Source organism: Zonotrichia leucophrys, chromosome 1A, assembly GCF_028769735.1.
Source record: "Zonotrichia leucophrys gambelii isolate GWCS_2022_RI chromosome 1A, RI_Zleu_2.0, whole genome shotgun sequence".
In the NCBI taxonomy this organism is placed as follows: Eukaryota; Metazoa; Chordata; class Aves; order Passeriformes; family Passerellidae; genus Zonotrichia; species Zonotrichia leucophrys.
This window is the reverse complement of record NC_088170.1, coordinates 71,681,564-71,702,474: the sequence shown is the minus strand read 5'-3', so window position 1 is coordinate 71,702,474 and position 20,911 is coordinate 71,681,564. Positions and strand designations below refer to the sequence as shown.

General features: G+C 49.9%; 1 protein-coding gene across 1 annotated transcript in view; it reads right to left on the bottom strand.

Moving 5' to 3' along the window:
• Window positions 1-65: 65 nt before the first annotated feature.
• Window positions 66-20,911, bottom strand: part of COPG2 (COPI coat complex subunit gamma 2) — a 93,857-nt gene continuing 73,011 nt past the window's right edge. Inside the window, exons 16-24 of the mRNA XM_064703101.1 lie at window positions 15,392-15,495; window positions 14,474-14,599; window positions 13,367-13,429; window positions 12,532-12,671; window positions 10,551-10,722; window positions 4,474-4,571; window positions 2,640-2,778; window positions 2,425-2,523; window positions 66-444 (exon numbers count right to left, since the gene is read on the bottom strand). Coding sequence (XP_064559171.1) covers window positions 314-444; window positions 2,425-2,523; window positions 2,640-2,778; window positions 4,474-4,571; window positions 10,551-10,722; window positions 12,532-12,671; window positions 13,367-13,429; window positions 14,474-14,599; window positions 15,392-15,495 — 1,072 coding nt within the window. The 3' untranslated portion in view covers window positions 66-313. The remainder of the gene's footprint in view (window positions 445-2,424; window positions 2,524-2,639; window positions 2,779-4,473; window positions 4,572-10,550; window positions 10,723-12,531; window positions 12,672-13,366; window positions 13,430-14,473; window positions 14,600-15,391; window positions 15,496-20,911) is intronic.

The window sequence follows — 20,911 nt, the reverse complement described above, 5'->3', positions numbered from 1 at the left end:
ATTTTTTCTGTACTGGAGCAGACAGAATAAGAACAAAAAAAAAAAATCTATTTTATTAACAGTAATTCATATGAATTCCACCACTTGAACCAGTGTTTATTTTCTGTTAATAAAAAGCAATTTTGACAAAAATCTGATTCTGTTTCCTCACATCTTATGAGATGCCATCAGTCAGGTGGGAACAAGGAGGGAAGGGACACGGGAATGGCTCAGTACCAGCCAGCCACTACTGGACAGCATAGAAAAGAGTTCCCCAAGGGAGGAATAAAAACCCCGTGCAGAAGGACAGAAGGACAGCAGGACAGGGGGACCCTCAGCCCACCGAGGCCAGGATGACATCGACGGCCGTCTCGTCCTTGCTCCTCACTGTCACCTGCATGGTCACACCGTCGCCAAGGGCCAGCCTGGACCTCACCAGCACGTCACAGCCACCTCTGTACACACCTGGGACACAGCAACAGCCACAGGTCACTGGGAGAGGCTCAGATCCCCTCCTGAGCCAGGGCAGGCTGGGGCACAGCCCATGGAGAGCTCCAGCCTGGAGAGCTGGGACAGGCCCTGGGGTGCTGGGGACAGTGGCTGCAGGTCCCCAGCTGGGCAGGAGGCCAAGGGCACCTGGGCTGTGCCAGCCCCAGTGTGGGCACAGCCTGAGGGACACCCTGGGGACAGCTCTGGGCAGGAGAGACCTGGAGGGGATGGAGCTGTCCAGGGAAGGGAGCTGGGAAGGGAATGGAGAACCAGGAAAAGCTGAGGGAGCTGGGAAGGGTCTGGAGAACCAGGAGGGGCTGAGGGAGCTGGGAAGGGGCTGGAGAACCAGGAGGGGCTGAGGGAGCTGGGAAGGGTCTGGAGAACCAGGAGGGGCTGAGGGAGCTGGGAATGGGCTGGAGAGGCTGAGGGAGCTGGGAAGGGAATGGAGAACCAGGAGGAGCTGAGGGAGCTGGGAAGAAGCTGAGCCTGGAGAAATGTCCCTGGGGGTGCTGGTGACAGTGGCTGCAGGTCCCCAGGTGGGTGATTGGCCAAGGGCACCTGGGCTGTGCCAGCCCCAGTGTGGGCACAGCCTGAGGGACACCCTGGGGACAGCTCTGGGCAGGAGAGACCTGGAGGGGATGGAGCTGTCCAGGGAAGGGAGCTGGGAAGGGAATGGAGGGGCTGAGGGAGCTGGGAAGGGAATGGAGAACCAGGAGGGGCTGAGGGAGCTGGGAATGGGCTGGAGGGGCTGAGGGAGCTGGGAAGGGAATGGAGAAGCAGGAAAAGCTGAGGGAGCTGGGAAGGGTCTGGAGAGGCTGAGGGAGCTGGGAAGGGTCTGGAGAACCAGGAGGGGCTGAGGGAGCTGGAAAGGGGCTCAGCCTGGAGAAATGTCCTGGGCGTGCTGGTGACAGCGGCTGGACATGCCCAGGTGTGCCCAGGGGGCAGGAGGCGCTGGCACCTGGATTTCAGCAGGAATGGAGCGGCCAGCAGGGTTAGGGAAGGGACCGTCCCTGAGCTGGATGCTGAGGGACCCCTGGAACCTGGGGTCAGCTCTGGGATCCTCAGGGCAGGAAGGGCCTGGAGGGCTGGAGGGGTCCGGAATGGAGCTGGGAAGGGTCTGGAGAGGCTGAGGAGCTGGAAGGGTCTGGAGAGGCTGAGGGAGCTGGGAAGGGCCTGGAGAACCAGGAGGGGCTGAGGGAGCTGGAAGGCTGGAGAACCAGGAGGGGCTGAGGAGCTGGGAAGGGCTGGAGAACCAGGAGGGGCTGAGGGAGCTGGCAGGCTGAGCTGGAGCAAGGAGGCTCAGGGGCCCTGGTGGCTCTGCACAAGTCCCTGCCAGGAGGGGACAGCCCAGGGAACAGGGACAGGAGCAGAGGGAACGGCCTCAGGCTGGGCCAGGGCAGCTCAGGGGGGATTTTGGGGCAATTCCTCCTGGCACAGGGGTGGAGTCCCCATTCCTGAGGGATTTCAAAGCCCTGTGGATGTGGCACCTGGGGACAGGGTCAGTGGTGGCCCTGGCAGTGCTGGCAATGGCTGCACTCACTGACCCCAGAGGGTTTTCCCACCTGAACCATGCCATGATCCAGGAGAAGCTGTGGGGGCTGCAGGGAGCTCAGGATGTGTCTTTAGCTACAGGAAGTTGAGAACAAGACACTCCCAGAATCACCCTTCTGAGACAAGCCCAGGCATTAAGGGGTTAAATCCTGTCTGCTCTGGAAGCTCCCAAATCAGAGATTCTCCCCCATTCCCACAGGTGAATTCCCCATTCCCAGAGCTTGGCTGAGCACAGACAGAGATCTCCAGGTTAGGAGCAGCTGCATTCAACACTCTGGGTCACTTCAGAGAAAAATCCTCTTTTACAGAGGAAAAACTCCCAAAATAACAGCAGGGTCTCCTAAACCATTTCCCTTCATTAGAAAAATCCACGGAAACATGGAATTCAGCAGCAGCAACACTTACCAGCCAAGTAGAGGGTGTGAGAATTTTTGTTTTCTGGCACTTTATCTGACCTCTCACAGGGCTGCATGCCCAGGAACTTGATGATGTTATTGACAGCTTCTGCATTCAGAGATGGAAGAAGAAAATCATTCCAGTGTGATAAATTATTTATTTATCACACGAAATCAAACCCCAGCCTGGCAGCTGGGTGATCAATAAATGGGGGATTATCTCACCATCCAGGGTTTTGATGGAGCTGAGGGCAAAGGTTTCTTCTTTCTCAAAGTCATCTCCCACCTCCTCCCAGGCAGCTGCAAAGTTGGGCTTCAGAACCTTCTGGAGATGGTCAGACACTGTCACCTCCAAGTCTTCCAGCTGGGAGGAAAAAAAAGGAAATTTTCAGGTTAGTTACAGAAATAATCCTCACCTTGGAAAGGGAAAAAGAGCCCACAGCATTTTGCCAAGACAATGCCTGCTTTTAATTCCAAGAGAATCATATCATAATAGATTCTAAAAAGAGGGGAAATAGTATTTATGGTTATTTATGGGGAAATAGTATTGATTTAAGAGGGAAATAGCATTTATGATGAATAAATAAATAGTACTTATTTATTAATTCATAATCCTTAACAATTTTTACATTAAAAAAATCTGTGAGACTAAAGGAGAGCAGAAAACAAGACCATCACTTGGGTCAAAGCCTTTATGGCCCCTCCTGGGCTTCTTCCATGGAGAGAATTCCTCAGAATCCATGGAATTCCAGGATGGTTTGGGTTGGAAGGGTCTTGAAGGTGATAAAGTGTCACCCCAGCCATGGCAGGGCCACCTCCCCCTGTCCCTGTGTGCCCCAGCCCCAGTGTCCAACCTTGGGCACTGCAGGGATCAGGGGCAGCCCCAGCTGCTCTGGGAATCCCTTCCCAAAATCCCAGCCCAGGCTCCCTCTCCAGGGAATTCCCTCCATTCCCAGCTCTCCCAGCCTGGCATTGGATCCATCCCCACCCCGACTCCTCTCCAGGAAGGGATTTTGGGCTCTGGGGGCTTCACTGGCAATCTCAGCACTCCAGGAAGGGTCTCCCTTCCCTTTGCCATCCCCAACTTCCATAAAAACCCCTGGGGATGGATTCTGAGTGTCCCAAATGCCAGAATGGTTTGGGTGGGAAGGGCCCTTCAAGCCCATCCCATTCCAAGCCCACCATCCCAGGCTGCTCCAGCCCGGCCTTGGGCACTGCAGGGATCAGGGGCAGCCCCAGCTGCTCTGGCAATGCCAGCCCAGGCAGGAATTGCTCATTGCCAAGATGCCACCCATGGCTGCCCTCTGGCAGTGGGAGCCATTCCCTGGGTGCTGTCCCTGCAGGCCTTGTCCCCAGTCCCTCTGCAGCTCTCCTGGAGCCCCTGCAGGCCCTGCCCTGTGCTGGCAGCTCTGCCTGGAGCCTTCCCTGCTCCAGGGAACATTCCCAGCTCTCCCTGGATCCCTCCCTGCTCCAGGGAACATTCCCAGCTCTCCTGGATCCCTCCCTGCTCCAGGGAACATTCCCAGCTCTCCTGGATCCCTCCCTGCTCCCCCAGCTCTCTCCAGAAGGAGCCTTTATTTCCTCCAATACTTCCTGAAATCTGGCTGTATCCTTTTCATTAATTAACAAAAATCCAAATGTTTGGGGTGGAAATATTGCAGCACAATTCTGAAAACACACAATGGGATTTATTTCTTCCTTCCCTCCTCTGTGTCCCCTCACATCCCATTCCACAAGGCACTAAAACTTTGACAGCAACGAAGCTTTGGGGAAAGACCTAAAAACGACATTTCACCGAATTTTGCTGTTTCAGGCACACTGAGTGATTTCAGGATTGAGAAGAAACCTGACCCAACGGTTCCATTTCTCCCAAAGGAGTGAGAATGGGGAACAGGGAGCAGATGCTGCACTTGGGGAAAGACCTAAAAGCGGCATTTCACCGAATTTTGCTGTTTCAGGCACATTGACTGATTTCAGGATTGAGAAGAAACCTGACCCAACAGTGACATTTCTCCCAAAGGAGTGAGAATGGGGAACAGGGAGCAGATGCTGCACTCACCACATACTCATCCTCGTAGCCATCCTCCTCTGGCACGCCCGTGCTGGGGTCGCAGTCGCGCACCGTGAACCTCATGGTGCAGCTGAAGGTGCAGCCCACTGGGGAGAGAACCCAGGTTGCTGTGGTGTGTTCTTAAGTTTGTTCGTTTGCTCCCCCTATTTTCTGTATTAAATGGTTTCTTCCTTTCCCAGGACTTCCTGTTGCTGCCCTGTCAGTTCGGTTGCTATGGAAACGAAACTGCTCCTCCCCTGGTTTCTCTTATAAAGTGAAAGTTGTCTCCTCCTTGGGCCCAGTCAATCACTCCTTTTCTCCTCCCAGGTTTCGAGAATTTTCTTTTCTCTGGGAGTTATGGTTGGCTGTAGCCCCGGAGCCCCTCCTATGATTTATAACAGTTGGTTACTGTCCTGGGGTGACGTTATGATGCTTGTATATCCCCATTCATCTGTTCTGTGCCTTTCAGACCGGCTCTGAAGAGTGGAAGTTTTGTTTGGGTTTCTCTTATCAGGGACACAGAGACAAGCGGTACATGAGGCTGTTTTTTCACTTCCAGCTTCAGCTTGCTGCTTTTGCTTGCTCTCTTTTTCTGCTCTTGCTTCTGCTCTGCTTTCTGCCTCTGCTTATTAGCTAGTTCTAGCTAAACAGTCCACATTGCTTCCTGGACTGTTTCTCCTCTCCTGTTCCTGTGACCATCTCGAACCTGCTCCGGACTGGGACCCGGGAACACCGAAGGTTCGGCTGCAGCAGCTGCCCCAGCGCCGGAGGGACTGAGAACAGAGCAACCACCCCCGACAGAGACTTTCTGATTTTGCCATCTTTCTCAGAGCGGTGTCATCGGTATTGTTCATTTGTGTGCTGGGGGTGCTGGGCCAGTCAAATAAACAGGTTCTTTCCACCTCTCTCCGAGGAATTTTTTCCCGAAAAAATTCTGGCACTGTCACTGTCTGGCACTGGCACTGTCCCCCCAGTGCCAGTGCCAGCCCAGCTGCTGGGACATTGTGTGCACCCCCAGTGTCCCCCAGTGCCAGCCCAGCTGTTGTCACCCCGTTTGCAGCCATCAGTGTCCCCCAGTGCCAGTGCCAGCCCAGCTATTGTCACCCTGTTTGCTGCCATCACTGTCCCCCCAGTGCCAGCCAAGTAGAGGGGAGGGGCTGTGTGGGTTTCGCTTTCTGGAGGGGCCCTCCTTTGCAGATTCTTTAACAAATTTGCCCTAAACCAGCACAGTTACTTCAGTATATCAAGTTATGTTTCGTACCTCCAAATATGTATTTCTATTGGTTAGCCGGGTTTCTCTGCCTTCTTCCCCCCTTTTCCCTTAAAACCCTCTCCTGACCCTGTTCGGGGCCATTTGCTGGGTGTTTCCCTCCTTGTGGTTCTTCTGTAATAAACCGACAGTTTCACCCCAGCAAGTGTCGCTCCTGTGGGATTCAGGATCTGAGTCTGAGGTGCGGAGCCACCGAGACCCCCCTTGGGGCTCGGGAGTCCTGGAATGTTCCAGAAGTGTTGGGGCTGGACTTTGATCCCACACAGGTAGACACCTGTATGAGGACAGGAGGGTTTCACGGGGTGAATGGTGAAGGGTTTGGTTAATTGGAGAGTGAAACCACAGGTTTAGGATTTCTGTACAGGGGTTTAGAGAAGTAAATGGGAATTGGGCGTGTCCTGTCCTTCTTCTCCTTCATCTTCTGTGGTGATGGTGCACTTGGATTGTCATTACTAAAGTGCACGAGTAAAGAATAAATGGTATTGGGGAAAAATGATAAATTTGTACACGTAACAAGGGGTTTATAAAGATAGGTGACTTCCCGGAGGCAGGGAGTGTGTCATGGTGACTGTGAGCAGAGCTCTGTCGGCTGAAAAAAATCTTTTAGATAAACAATTAATAAACAAAAAACCGAAAGAAGAACTGAAGCCTCTTCTCGTCCTTTGATAACGGGCTGCCCCAGGCCACCCGCGGGCCTTCCCAGGCCTTCAAACACCGAAAACCCACAGCCTCCTAATTGTGTCTCACCGTGCTGCTCCGAGCTATCCCCCAGCCCAGCCCGAGGCCAAGACGCCGAGGGGGGCTGCTTTCAGATGCACAGGGGCCCTGGCCTTCCCCCTCACCAGCCAGCCGGATCCAGGGCCGTGCACGCCCTCACACACCAGGTAAATGGGGAACATCCCCCTCTGACCAAAGCCAGCCTGCTGAACCCATCAGCTCTGCCCCAGCAATACACACGTGGCCAGCACACAGCACTTAAAGGTCATTTTTCCCTTTGGTTTTAACGTCAAGGCCAAAGGAGGAGCTCAGCAGAGTTCCAGGGGTAACAAATTGCGCATGGGCGTGCACGGCCCTGGATCCGGCTGGCTGGTGAGGGCGAAGGCCAGGGCCCCTGTGCAGCTGAAGGCAGCCCCCCTCGGCGTCTTGGCCTCGGGCTGAGCTGGGGGATAGCTCGGAGCAGCGCGGTGAGAGACGAATTAGGAGGCGACCACTTGCTGGGGGTAAACTGTGGGTTTATTACAGAAGAACCAACAAGGAGGGGAAATGTCGGGTTTTTGCGGCTGTTTGAAGGGCCTGGAAAGGCCCGGGGTGGCCTTGGGGCAGCCCGCGTATCAAAGGACGAGAAGAGGCTTCAGTTCTTCTTTCGGTTTTTATGTTTATTAATTGTTTATCTAAAAGATTTTCCCTCGGCCCGACAGAACTCTGCTCAGCAGCCAGCCATGAGCACACTGTGCTGCCTCCGGGCGGTCACCTATCTTTATACCCAAAGTTACGTGTACAATATTTATCATTTTTCCCCAATACCTTTCACCCTTATTGCCCAGTGCACTTTTAGTAATGACCAATCCCAAAGTGCCACCATCACCACAGAAGATGGAGGAGAAGAAGAAGAAGAAGAAGAAGGACAGGACACGCCCCAATTCCTCCATCTTACTTCTCTAAACCCCCCTGTACAGAAATCCTAAACCCTGTGTTTCACTCTCTAATTAACCAATCCCTTCACCATTCACCCCGGTGAAACCCTCCTGTCCTCATACAGGTGTCGTCTCCTGTGTGGGATCAAAGTGCAGCCACCAGACACTTCTGGAACATTCCAGGACTCCCGAGCCCCCCAAGGGTGCTCTCGGTGGCACCTCAGGACTGAGATCCTGAGATCCGACAGGGAAACACCCAGCAAATGGCCCCGAGCAGGGGGCAGGAGAGGGTTTTAAGGGAAAAGGGGGTAAGAAGGCAGGGAAACCCGGCTAACCAATAGAAATACATATTTGGAGGTACGAAACATAACTGATATACCAAAGTAACCAACTGTTATAAATCATAGGAGGGGCTCCGGAGCTACAGCCAACCATAACTCCCAGAGAAAAGAAAATTCTCGAAACCTGGGAGGAGAAAAGGGGTGATTGACTGAGCCCAAGGAGGAGACAACTTTCACTTTATAAGAGAAACCAGGGGAGGAGCAGTTTCGTTTCCATAGCAACCGAACTGACAGGGCAGCAACAGGAAGTCCTGGGAAAGGGAGAAACCATTTAATACAGAAAATAGGGGGGAGCAAACTAACAAACTTAAGAACACACCACAGCAACAAATCGCTGATGCCAAATGCTGCAGCAGCCACCAGGAAAAATTCCATCAGGATTTCTGACACTGGAATAGCATCCAAACCCACAGTGTACCAAATTCAGATTAATTCTAATCTTCCCTGGTATTAAAATAACTTCAAAATCCACTCCACTTATAAGTCACGTTGAATAACTCATGTTATATAATAAGTCATGTTAAAAACCCAGTGGTGTTTAAGTGAGAGTAAGAAAAGAAAGGGAAGTTTCACATGCAAGAAAATCTCATTCCTAAATTTTGTAGTCGTTTCTGATTCTCTAAAGAGAGGAAAAATTTAATTAGTCCATTAAATAAAGCCTCAAATTAGGAATATTTTTAATCTATCTGCATTTTCCTTTCAGTGGTTCTGTTCTTAAACACTACAAAACATCCAAAGTTTTAAATGTGTTCCTTTCACTGATTCCAGGCCATAAATCCAAATTTCCATTACCTGCATGCTCTGCAATCCTCTTTAACTCCCCACATTTAATCCTCAAAAAAAGGAGGATAATTATTTATAAAATAATCAAATAATAACAATAATAAAAATTATAGAATTTTATCACTGATGATTTATAAAAATTCCTTTGCTAAAAAGCAGCACTTGTGATACAGTGTGGTGGTTTTGTATGGGAGGTATTTATGGGAGTGATGTAAAAGAATTGGTGGAGCAGAGTTTGTGGAACTACTGAGAAGTTGTACATGTAAAAATGATTCTAAAAGTTTTATTCTAATTCTTATTACTCTTTGTTTTAGTTCCTGTTAATACATTTTTATTTATACCCTTTTCAAGTTTTGAACCTGCTTTACCTTCATCCTAACAGCCAACACCAAAACCCACCCTACTCTTTTAATACACCAACTAAAAAAAAATCTCAAAATTAATGAAATCTCAAATGAACATAAAAATTATTCTAAAAGTTTTATCCTAATTCTTATTACTCTTTGTCTTAGTTCCTGTTAATACATTTTTATTTATACCCTTTTAAAGTTTTGAGCCTGCTTTACCTTCATCCTAACAGCCAACACCAAAACCCACCCTACTCTTTCAATACAAAAAAAATCTCAAAATTAACGAAATCTCAAATGAACATAAAAATTATTCTAAAAGTTTTATTCTAATTCTTATTACTCTTTGTTTTAGTTCCTGTTAATACATTTTTATTTATACCCTTTTCAAGTTTTGAACCTGCTTTACCTTCATCCTAACAGCCAACACCAAAACCCACCCTACTCTTTTAATACGCCAACCAAAAAAAATCCTCAAAATTAACGAAATCTCAAATGAACATAAAAATTATTCTAAAAGTTTTATTCTAATTATTACTCTTTTTAGTTCCTGCTAATACATTTTTATTTATACCCTTTTAAAGTTTTGAACCTGCTTTACCTTCATCCTAACAGCCAACACCAAAACCCACCCTACTCTTTCAATACACCAACCAAAAAAAAATCTCAAAATTAACGAAATCTCAAATGAACATAAAAATTATTCTAAAAGTTTTATTCTAATTATTACTCTTTTTAGTTCCTGCTAATACATTTTTATTTATACCCTTTTAAAGTTTTGAACCTGCTTTACCTTCATTATAACAGCCAACACCAAAACCCACCCTACTCTTTTAATACACCAACCAAAAAAAATCTCAAAATTAACGAAATCTCAAATGAACAAACCAAAATTTGTATTTCCACCCGGTTCAAACTAAAAACCACCACACACAGGGAAAAGAAAAATCCAAGGATGAACCAACCCCAGTCCTGGCATTGCCCAAAGCTCCATCTGAGGGATGGTGGGCCCAAAAATCCCAGGATGAACCAACCCCAGTCCTGGCATTGCCCAAAGCTCCATCTGAGGGATGGTGGGCCCAAAAATCCCAGGATGAACCAACCCCAGTCCTGGCATTGCCCAAAGCTCCATCTGAGGGATGGTGGGCCCAAAAATCCCAGGATGAACCAACCCCAGTCCTGGCATTGCCCAAAGCTCCATCTGAGGGATGGTGGGCCCAAAAATCCCAGGATGAACCAACCCCAGTCCTGGCATTGCCCAAAGCTCCATCTGAGGGATGGTGGGCCCAAAAATCCCAGGATGAACCAACCCCAGTCCTGGCATTGCCCAAAGCTCCATCTGAGGGATGGTGGGCCCAAAAATCCCAGGATGAACCAACCCCAGTCCTGGCATTGCCCAAAGCTCCATCTGAGGGATGGTGGGCCCAAAAATCCCAGGATGAACCAACCCCAGTCCTGGCATTGCCCAAAATTCCATCTGAGGGATGGTGGGCCCAAAAATCCCAGGATGAACCAACCCCAGTCCTGGCATTGCCCAAAGCTCCATCTGAGGGATGGTGGGCCCAAAAATCCCAGGATGAACCAACCCCAGTCCTGGCATTGCCCAAAGCTCCATCTGAGGGATGGTGGGCCCAAAAATCCCAGGATGAACCAACCCCAGTCCTGGCATTGCCCAAAGCTCCATCTGAGGGATGGTGGGCCCAATGCTGACCTGCAGTGGGCTCCTCCTGGGGGATGCTGACCAGGGTGTAGCACATGGCAGGCTGGTTGTAGGCCAGGCTGGGGGCTGGGATGCAGCAAATCACATCATACCCCTCTGAGGGCTCCAGCTGCACCGTCACCCTCTCCAGGAGCTGGTCATTCAAGGTGTTGGTGCAGTCAAACTGCAGCAGGAAAAACACAGGGAAAAGGAGTTGCAAACATTTCCTCACCCAGTTTCCCCCCTGTTGCAGATATGGTTTATGGAAAATCCTTTCCTTAGGTGTCACAGATGGAAAATCCTTTCCTTAGGTGTCTCAGATGTGTTTTATGGAAAATCCTTTCCTTAGGTGTCTCAGATGTGTTTTATGGAAAATCCTTTCCTTAGGTGTCTCAGATGTGTTTTATGGAAAATCCTTTCCTTGGGTGTCTCAGATGTGTTTTATGGAAAATCCTTTCCTTGGGTGTCTCGGATGTGTTTTATGGAAAATCCTTTCCCCTTAGGTGTCTCGGGTGTGTTTTATGGAAAATCCTTTCCTTGGGTGTCTCGGATGTGTTTTATGGAAAATCCTTTCCTTGGGTGTCTCGGATGTGTTTTATGGAAAATCCTTTCCTTGGGTGTCTCGGATGTGTTTTATGGAAAATCCTTTCCTTAGGTGTCTCGGATGTGTTTTATGGAAAATCCTTTCCTTGGGTGTCTCGGATGTGTTTTATGGAAAATCCTTTCCTTAGGTGTCACAGATATCTTTTATGGAAAATCCTTTCCTTAGGTGTCTCAGATGTGTTTTATGGAAAATCCTTTCCTTAGGTGTCACAGATGGAAAATCCTTTCCTTGGGTGTCTCAGATGTGTTTTATGGAAAATCCTTTCCTTGGGTGTCTCAGATGTGTTTTATGGAAAATCCTTTCCTTGGGTGTCTCAGATGTGTTTTATGGAAAATCCTTTCCTTGGGTGTCTCAGATGTGTTTTATGGAAAATCCTTTCCTTAGGTGTCTCAGATGTGTTTTATGGAAAATCCTTTCCTTGGGTGTCACAGATGGAAAATCCTTTCCTTAGGTGTCACAGATGGAAAATCCTTTCCTTAGGTGTCACAGATGGAAAATCCTTTCCTTAGGTGTCTCAGATATGTCTTATGGAAAATCCTTTCCTTAGGTGTCACAGATGGAAAATCCTGTGCTTAAGTGTTGCAAATATGTTTTATGGAAAATCCTTTCCTTAGGTGTCACAGATGGAAAATCCTGTGCTTAAGTGTTGCAAATATGTTTTATGGAAAATCCTTTCCTTAGGTGTCACAGATGGAAAATCCTGTGCTTAAGTGTTGCAAATATGTTTTATGGAAAATCCTTTCCTTAGGTGTCACAGATGGAAAATCCTGTGCTTAAGTGTTGCAAATATGTTTTATGGAAAATCCTTTCCTTAGGTGTCACAGATGGAAAATCCTTTCCTTAGGTGTCACAGATATGTATTATGGAAAATCCTTTCCTTAGGTGTCACAGATATGTTTTATGGAAAATCCTTTCCTTAGGTGTCTCAGATATGTTTTATGGAAAATCCTTTCCTTAGGATTTTTCCTCCTGAGAAGCTGAGAGGCCTCAGGAACAAAATGCAAACAATGATTATCTGCTGCTGTGGATTGCAACAGGTGAATCTGTGATTGGGCTCATGTGGGTGTTTCTAATTAATGGCCAATCACAGTCAGCTGGCTCACACTCTCCATCCATTCTTTTCTTTTTCTATTCTTAGCCAGCCTTCTGATGAAATCCTTTCTTCTATTCTTTTAATGTAGTTTTAATATAATGTATATAATAAAATGATAAATCAGCCTTGTGAAACATGGAGTCAGATCCTCATCCCTTCCCTCACCCTCAGAGCCCTGTGAACACTGTCACACCTCCCCACACCAAATCAGCCAAAATCCTCCATGGCATGCAGCAAATTTTCTGTGTTTTGATCAATTCTGTCAAACCCAGGGAGAAGGGGATGGATTCTCTCACCTGGAAAACGATGTGGGCTGGGAACACGTGCTTGATGCAGCGAACAAAATATTCTGTTTCTGCTTCTGTGAGCTGCACTGGCTCTGAGGATTTGAACAACGGACCCAGGCCCTTAAACTCTGGGATGGCAGCCAGTTGTTCTGTGCAGGAAGGAAAAGAGATCAGCAGGGACAGGCTCTGATCCTGCCCTCACTCAGCACTCCAGGGAATCCTGGAATGGTTTGGGTGGGAAGGGACATTGAGGATAATTCAGTTCCACCCCTGGACACCTCCCACTGTCCAACCTTGGGCACTGCAGGGATCAGGGGCAGCCCCAGCTGCTCTGGGAATCCCTTCCCAAAATCCCAGCCCAGGCTCCCTCTCCAGGGAATTCCCTCCATTCCCAGCTCTCCCAGCCTGGCATTGGATCCATCCCCACCCCGACTCCTCTCCAGGAAGGGATTTTGGGCTCTGGGGGCTTCACTGGCAATCTCAGCACTCCAGGAAGGGTCTCCCTTCCCTTTGCCATCCCCAACTTCCATAAAAACCCCTGGGGATGGATTCTGAGTGTCCCAAATGCCAGAATGGTTTGGGTGGGAAGGGCCCTTCAAGCCCATCCCATTCCAAGCCCACCATCCCAGGCTGCTCCAGCCTGGCCTTGGGCACTGCAGGGATCAGGGGCAGCCCCAGCTGCTCTGGCAATGCCAGCCCAGGCAGGAATTGCTCATTGCCAAGATGCCACCCATGGCTGCCCTCTGGCAGTGGGAGCCATTCCCTGGGTGCTGTCCCTGCAGGCCTTGTCCCCAGTCCCTCTGCAGCTCTCCTGGATCTCTGGACAGCCTCAGATCTCTCCTACCTTGGAAGATATCCTGGCGTGAAGGAGCCACTTTCTCAGGTTTGCTGGTCACCAGGGCAATCTCTGTGGATGAAAAGAGCAAAAACTTTGTGCTCTGTCTCAGCTAAACCATGCACGAGGTTTAAATGCCATTAAACCTCCACTAAATATTCCTTATATTATCTTCCTTATATTATCCTCCTTACATTTATTACACTCTCTATGTTCCTCACATTCTGCTGCAAACCACGGCCAGCCTGGCTACTCACACACTGAAATATCTTTTTCTTTTTGGTGTGGAAATACTGGATTGAAAATAGAGAAAGTAAGGATGAGTTATGAGGAATAAACCACACCTCAGCCCTGGAATAAATCACACCTTGGCCCTGGAATAAACCACACCTTGGCCCTGGAATAAACCACACCTTGGCCCTGGAATAAACCACACCTTGGCCCTGGAATAAACCACACCTCGGCCCTGGAATAAACCACACCTCAGCCCCTGGAATAAACCGCACCTTAGCCCCTGGAATAAACCGCACCTTAGCCCCTGGAATAAACCGCACCTTAGCCCCTGGAATAAACCACACCTTAGCCCCTGGAATAAACCACACCTTAGCCCTGGAATAAACCACCCCTTAGCCCTGGAATACACCACACCTCAGCCCTGGAATAAACCACCCCTCAGCCCTGGAATAAACCACACCTTAGCCCTGGAATAAACCACCCCTCAGCCCTGGAATAAACCACACCTCAGCCCTGGAATAAACCACACCTCAGCCCTGGAATAAACCACACCTCAGCCCTGGAATAAACCACACCTCAGCCCTGGAATAAACCACACCTCAGCCCTGGAATAAACCACACCTCAGCCCTGAAAAGCCAGCAAAAAAATTAAAGGAGGAGAGGGGAGGGAAAAAAAAGAACTCCCAAGTTGGTTGTGCCAAGTGAAGAAGCTCAAGAATTGTGCAAGGACATGGAAGAAAGCCAGAGAAGTGGCTGGGAGCTCCTGGAATGGCCTTTTCCAAAGGCTGAGAACCAATAAATGCAGATTATGCCCAGATTTGTCCCTGCTAACAGATCAGCAGCCCCAGGGCTCTCAGGCCTTGCCACCAGGCTGGGATTTACCTGCTTTCTGCTCCAGGACAGGGGCTGTGGCCAGGGGAACTGTTTTCATGTCAAAGGGTTTCTCTGAGGGCTCCAGGGTGTACTGGTGCAGGGCCTTCTCCATGCCAGGAACAGACACTGTCAGCCCTGCAGAGCAGAAAGGCAGAAAAGAAATTCAGTTTTGAGAGCTGGAACTGCCCCAGCACTGCTGATCCACAGCAAACACAAAACAGGCAAAGCAGGAAAACAGCTGCTCTGAAGATGACACAAAGTTGCCAAATCTGAACAGTTCATTCCCAAGAATTTTACACGGATTAATTAAATCCTCTGCTCACGTGAATTTTCAATCACAGACAAAGTGTGTTTATACCCAACCCTCATCCTCGTTTTGGATTGGGAGAAGATGGAGCAAAAACCAAGAAATGAAAGGCCAGGTCGGAGTCCTGGCTGCATTTCCCAGACCTTGCATCCCAGATTGAGATTATTTAGGATTCCCAAAGCAGCTGTGGCTGCCCCTGGAGCCCTGGGAGTGTCCAAGGGCAGCCTGGACAGGTTCAGATTGCTAAATCCACCCTCCCAGCACAGGCTGAGGGCAGAGAAAACCTGGGAATGAGCAGCTCTGAGTGGTTCCTGTCCCCACTTGTTGTAATCTTCGCTGCAGCGTTGTTCTTGCTTCTCTTCTGAGGCTCTTCTCCATTCTCTGCAGCACACTCCTTCCTTTCTTCTCAGGGGCTCCTCCTGGGCTCTCGACCCACCCCTATTTATCTCAGTTACCTTCACGAGCTACAGCTGCTGCCCAACTAAGGACCCTGCAGCTGCAGCTCGTTTGGAGCAACTCGGACCCACACAGACCTTACAATACAACATATATTCAGGCCCCACATTGGCACACACAGATCCCACAACACAACATATATTCAGGCCCCCACACCCACTGACCGTTGAAGATGTAGGCAGCGTTCAGGGCCAGCTGTCTCTGCTGCAGCACGTTCAGGTAGAACGTTGCCCTGTCCCTCACCTCGTCGTCGCTGTCCATCATGCACCTGTTTGGGGACAAGGGGACAAAGTCAGCTCTGAGAGCTGAGCTAAAAATGGCACTGACACAACTGCCTGTGACACTGCAGGGACGGCCACAGCTCCCTCCAGGGATTCTCAAATTGTGCAAAAACGTCTTTGTCCAACGCAGGAGTTGGGGTAATTTTGATAGTGGAACTCTGGTAAAAGTTAAAGGTAGAATCTAAAATGTTAGGCTTTGTGCTTCCCCTGATCAACCGCACCTGTGCAAAATAAAACAGATATAGTATATAAAATATATTTAAATATAAATATTTAATTATATATAAATATATATTATATATATAAAATAAAATAAATTATATAATTGTTAGATGTGATGATTGTTTAGTAATTAAATGTAATTATTATATAACCATAAGAATAACAGTGAGAAACTATTATTCTTATGGTTATATAATATATAGTGGAAACTATTCCAACTATGTTGGAAATTCAGAGAGGGGTTAAATTTATGTCTACAATAGAACAATCTAAGTTTAATAATTAACATGAAAGTTATGTAACGATAGAGTATAAAACATGATCATTTTGGATGTATGGTCAGAGTCAGATTTGGGTTGAATATACCCCAATTCCCAGAGCTCTTAATAAAAAGCACTGCATATAATCCCCCGTAATATGTATATATTAATATAATATTAATATTCATTAATTAATATTAATTTCATCATTAACACCACGTGGCTTGAGAAGGAACATGAACGTGTGACATGGGAACACCCAGCTCTGCAAACACAAATGTTATTCCTGAGGAACCTGGACAGGAATTCTCTTGCTTCAAGGGTGTTACAAATGCTCAGGTCTAGAAAAACTCTGTAGAGAGAAAGTGACTTTTTATATAGGTACTGATAGGACAAGGGGGAACAACTCCAAACTAAAAGAGAGAGATTTAGGTTGGATGTGAGCAAGAAATTCCTCACTAAAAAATCACTAAAAGAGATTTAGGTTGGATGTGAGGAAGAAATTCTTCACTAAAAAAATCACTCAAAGAGATTTAGGTTGTATGTGAGGAAGAAATTTGTCACTAAAAGAGATTTAGGTTGGATGTGAGCAAGAAATTCCTCACTAAAAGAGATTTAGGTTGGATGTGAGGAAGAAATTCCTCACTAAAGGAGATTGAGGTTGGATGTGAGGAAGAAATTCCTCACTAGAAGAGATTGAGGTTGGATGTGAGGAAGAAATTCCTCACTAAAAGAGATTTAGGTTGGATGTGAGGAAGAAATTCCTCACTAAAAGAGATTGAGGTTGGATGTGAGGAAGAAATTCCTCACTAAAGGAGATTTAGGTTGGATGTGAGGAAGAAATCCCTCATTAAAAGAGATTGAGGTTGGATGTGAGCAAGAAATTCCTCACTAAAAGAGATTGAGGTTGGATGTGAGCAAGAAATTTGTCACTAAAAGAGATTTAGGTTGGATGTGAGCAAGAAATCCCTCACTAAAAGAGATTTAGGTTGGATGTGAGCAAGAAATTCCTCACTAAAAAATCACTAAAAGAGATTGAGGTTGGATGTGAGCAAGAAATTCCTCATTAAAAAATCACTAAAAGAGATTTAGGTTGGATGTGAGGAAGAAATTCCTCACTAAAAGAGATTTAGGTTGGATGTGAGCAAGAAATTCCTCACTAAAAGAGATTGAGGTTGGATGTGAGGAAGAAATTTGTCACTAAAAGAGATTGAGGTTGGATGTGAGGAAGAAATTCCTCACTAAAAGAGATTTAGGTTGGATGTGAGCAAGAAATTCCTCACTAAAAGAGATTTAGGTTGGATGTGAGCAAGAAATTCCTCATTAAAAAATCACTAAAAGAGATTTAGGTTGGATGTGAGGAAGAAATTTTTCACTCAAAGAGATTGAGGTTGGATGTGAGGAAGAAATTCCTCACTAAAAGAGATTTAGGTTGGATGTGAGGAAGAAATTCCTCACTAAAAGAGATTTAGGTTGGATGTGAGGATGGGGAGGCCTTGGAAGATCCAGGCCAGGCTGGATGGGCTTGGAGCACCCTGGCACGGTGGCAGGGGTGGCACTGGATGAGTTTCAAGCTCTTCCAACCCAAAGCAGTCACTGAGTCAGTGATTTATCACCCCCTGAGCAATGTCCTCAGACCAAATCACACCCCATGTTTGCATGGCTGATGCCATCCTTCCCTTCCCTGTGCCCCTTCCTCCAGCAGTGCTCTGCCACCCAGGAGAGGTGACAGAATAACTTCCCACTCGCCAGCTGGGACTGCCAGCCCCAGTGCCAGCCCAGCTGCTGGGACATTGTGTGCAGCCCCAGTGTCCCCCAGTGCCAGTGCCAGCCCAGCTGCTGGGACATTGTGTGCAGCCCCAGTGTCCCCCAGTGCCAGTGCCAGCCCAGCTGCTGTCACCCTATTTGCAGCCACAGAGTGTCCCCCAGTGCCAGCCCAGTGCTGTCACCCCATCTGCGGCCATCAGTGTCCCCCTAATGCCAGCCCAGCTGCTGTCACCCCATCTGCACCCATCAGTGTCCCCCTAATGCCAGCCCAGCTGCTGGGACATTGTGTGCAGCCATCAGTGTCCCCCCAGTGCCAGCCCAGCTGCTGGGACATTGTGTGCAGCCATCAGTGTCCCCCAGTGCCAGCCCAGCTGCTGTCACCCCGTTTGCAGCCATCAGTGTCCCCCCAGTGCCAGCCCAGCTGCTGTGACATTGTGTGCACCCCCAGTGTCTCCCAGTGCCAGCCCAGTGCTGTCACCCCATCTGCAGCCACCAGAGTGTCCCCCAGTGCCAGCCCAGCTGTTGGGACAATGTTTGCTGCCATCAGTGTCCCCTCAGTGCCAGCCCAGTGCTGTCACCCTGTTTGCAGCCACCAGTGTCCCTCAGTGCCAGTGCCAGCCCAGCTGATGTGACAATGTTTGCTGCCACCAGTGTGTCCCCCAGTGCCAGCCCAGCTGCTGTCACCCTGTTTGCACCCATCAGTGTCCCCCAGTGCCAGCCCAGCTGCTGTCACCCTGTTTGCAGCCATCAGTGCCAGCCCAGTGCCAGCCCAGCTGCTGTCACCCTGTTTGCAGCCATCAGTGTCCCCCCAGTGCCAGCCCAGCTGCTGTCACCTTGTCTGCACCCACCAGTGTCCCCCAGTGCCAGCCCAGCTGCTGGGACATTGTGTGCAGCCATCACTGTCCCCTCAGTGCCAGCCCAGCTGCTGGGACATTGTGTGCAGCCATCACTGTCCCCTCAGTGCCAGCCCAGTGCTGTCACCCCGTTTGCTGCCATCAGTGTCCCCCAGTGCCAGCCCAGCTGCTGTGACATTGTGTGCAGCCACCAGTGTCCCTCAGTGCCAGCCCAGCTGCTGTCACCCCGTTTGCACCCATCAGTGTCCCCCAGTGCCAGCCCAGCTATTCTCACCCTGTTTGCAGCCACCAGTGTCCCCCCAGTGCCAGCCCAGCTGCTGTCACCCCGTTTGCTGCCATCAGTGTCCCCCAGTGCCAGTGCCAGCCCAGCTGCTGTCACCCTGTTTGCTGCCATCAGTGTCCCCCAGTGCCAGCCCAGCTGTTGTCACCCCGTTTGCTGCCATCAGTGTCCCCCAGTGCCAGCCCAGTGCTGTCACCCTGTTTGCTGCCATCAGTGTCCCCCAGTGCCAGCCCAGCTGCTGTGACATTGTGTGCACCCCCAGTGTCCCCCAGTGCCAGCCCAGCTGTTGTCACCCCGTTTGCAGCCATCAGTGTCCCCCAGTGCCAGTGCCAGCCCAGCTGCTGTGACATTGTGTGCAGCCATCAGTGTCCCCCCAGTGCCAGCCCAGCTGCTGGGACATTGTGTGCACCCCCAGTGTCCCCCAGTGCCAGCCCAGTGCTGTCCCCCATCTGCAGCCACCAGTGTCCCCCAGTGCCAGCCCAGCTGCTGTCACCCTGTGTGCACCCCCAGTGTCCCCCAGTGCCAGCCCAGCTGTTGTCATCCCGTTTGCTGCCATCAATGTCCCCCAGTGCCAGCCCAGTGCTGTCACCCTGTGTGCACCCCAGTGTCCCTCAGTGCCAACCCAGCTGTTGTCACCCCGTTTGCTGCCATCAATGTCCCCCAGTGCCAGCCCAGCTGTTGTCACCTTATGTGCACCCCCAGTGTCCCCCAGTGCCAGCCCAGCTGCTGGGACATTGTGTGCAGCCACCAGAGTGTCCCCTCAGTGCCAGCCCAGTGCTGTCACCTTGTGTGCACCCCCAGTGTCCCCCAGTGCCAGCCCAGTGCTGTCACCCTGTCTGCTGCCATCAGTGTCCCCTCAGTGCCAGCCCAGCTGCTGTCACCCCATCTGCAGCCACCCGTGTCCCCCAGTGCCAGCCCAGCTGCTGGGACATTGTGTGCACCCCCAGTGTCCCCCAGTGCCAGCCCAGCTGCTGTCACCCTGTTTGCTGCCATCAGTGTCCCCCCAGTGCCAGCCCAGTGCTGTCACCCCATCTGCACCCATTAGTGTCCCTTCAGGCCAGCCCTGCTGTTGTCACCCTGTTTGCAGCCACCAGAGTGTCCCCCAGTGCCAGTGCCAGCCTCAGCTGCTGTCACCCCGTTTGCTGCCATCAGTGTCCCCCAGTGCCAGCCCAGCTGCTGTGACATTGTGTGCAGCCATCAGTGTCCCCCAGTGCCAGCCCAGCTGCTGTGACATTGTGTGCACCCCCAGTGTCCCCCAGTGCCAGCCCAGCTGCTGTCACCCTGTTTGCTGCCATCAGTGTCCCCAAGTGCCAGCCCAGCTGCTGGCACCCCATCTGCAGCCACCAGAGTGTCCCCCAGTGCCAGCCCAGCTGCTGGGACATTGTGTGCAGCCCCAGTGTCCCCCAGTGCCAGTGCCAGCCCAGTGCTGTCACCCCATCTGCAGCCACCAGTGTCCCCCAGTGCCAGCCCAGTGCTGTCACCCCGTTTGCTGCCATCAGTGTCCCCCAGTGCCAGCCCAGCTGTTGTGACATTGTGTGCACCCCCAGTGTCCCCCAGCCCCACTGACCTCTGCAGCAGCACCAGGATGCTGGGGAGCAGATTCTCGTTCTGGGCCCCAAACTTGGCCAGAGCACTGACAGCAGCTGCAGAGAGAACAGGCAGGGTCAGAGCAGCCCAAGTTCTGCACAAACTCATCCTCACAGCCCTGAAATTCCAATTAATGCAGCTCTTCCACACCAGAAACCTCTCAGTGATAGGGAAAGACTCAACTATTCCTGTATTTCCACATGGAAATAATTCTGTGATCAAGCTCTGGAAACCAGCTGCAATCTGCTTTCCAAGAAACCCCTTTCATATTTTTCTCCCAAATTTCTCCTAAACCAGGACACTCCCCACTAAAATTCTCTCCAATTCCATTTCCAGGTTGAGGGAAAGGTGTGATAATTTACTTTGGAAGGAATTTGAGATGGGATTTTTGAATTGTTCTGGATGATGTGGTTTATTGTTTACACAGGTAGGA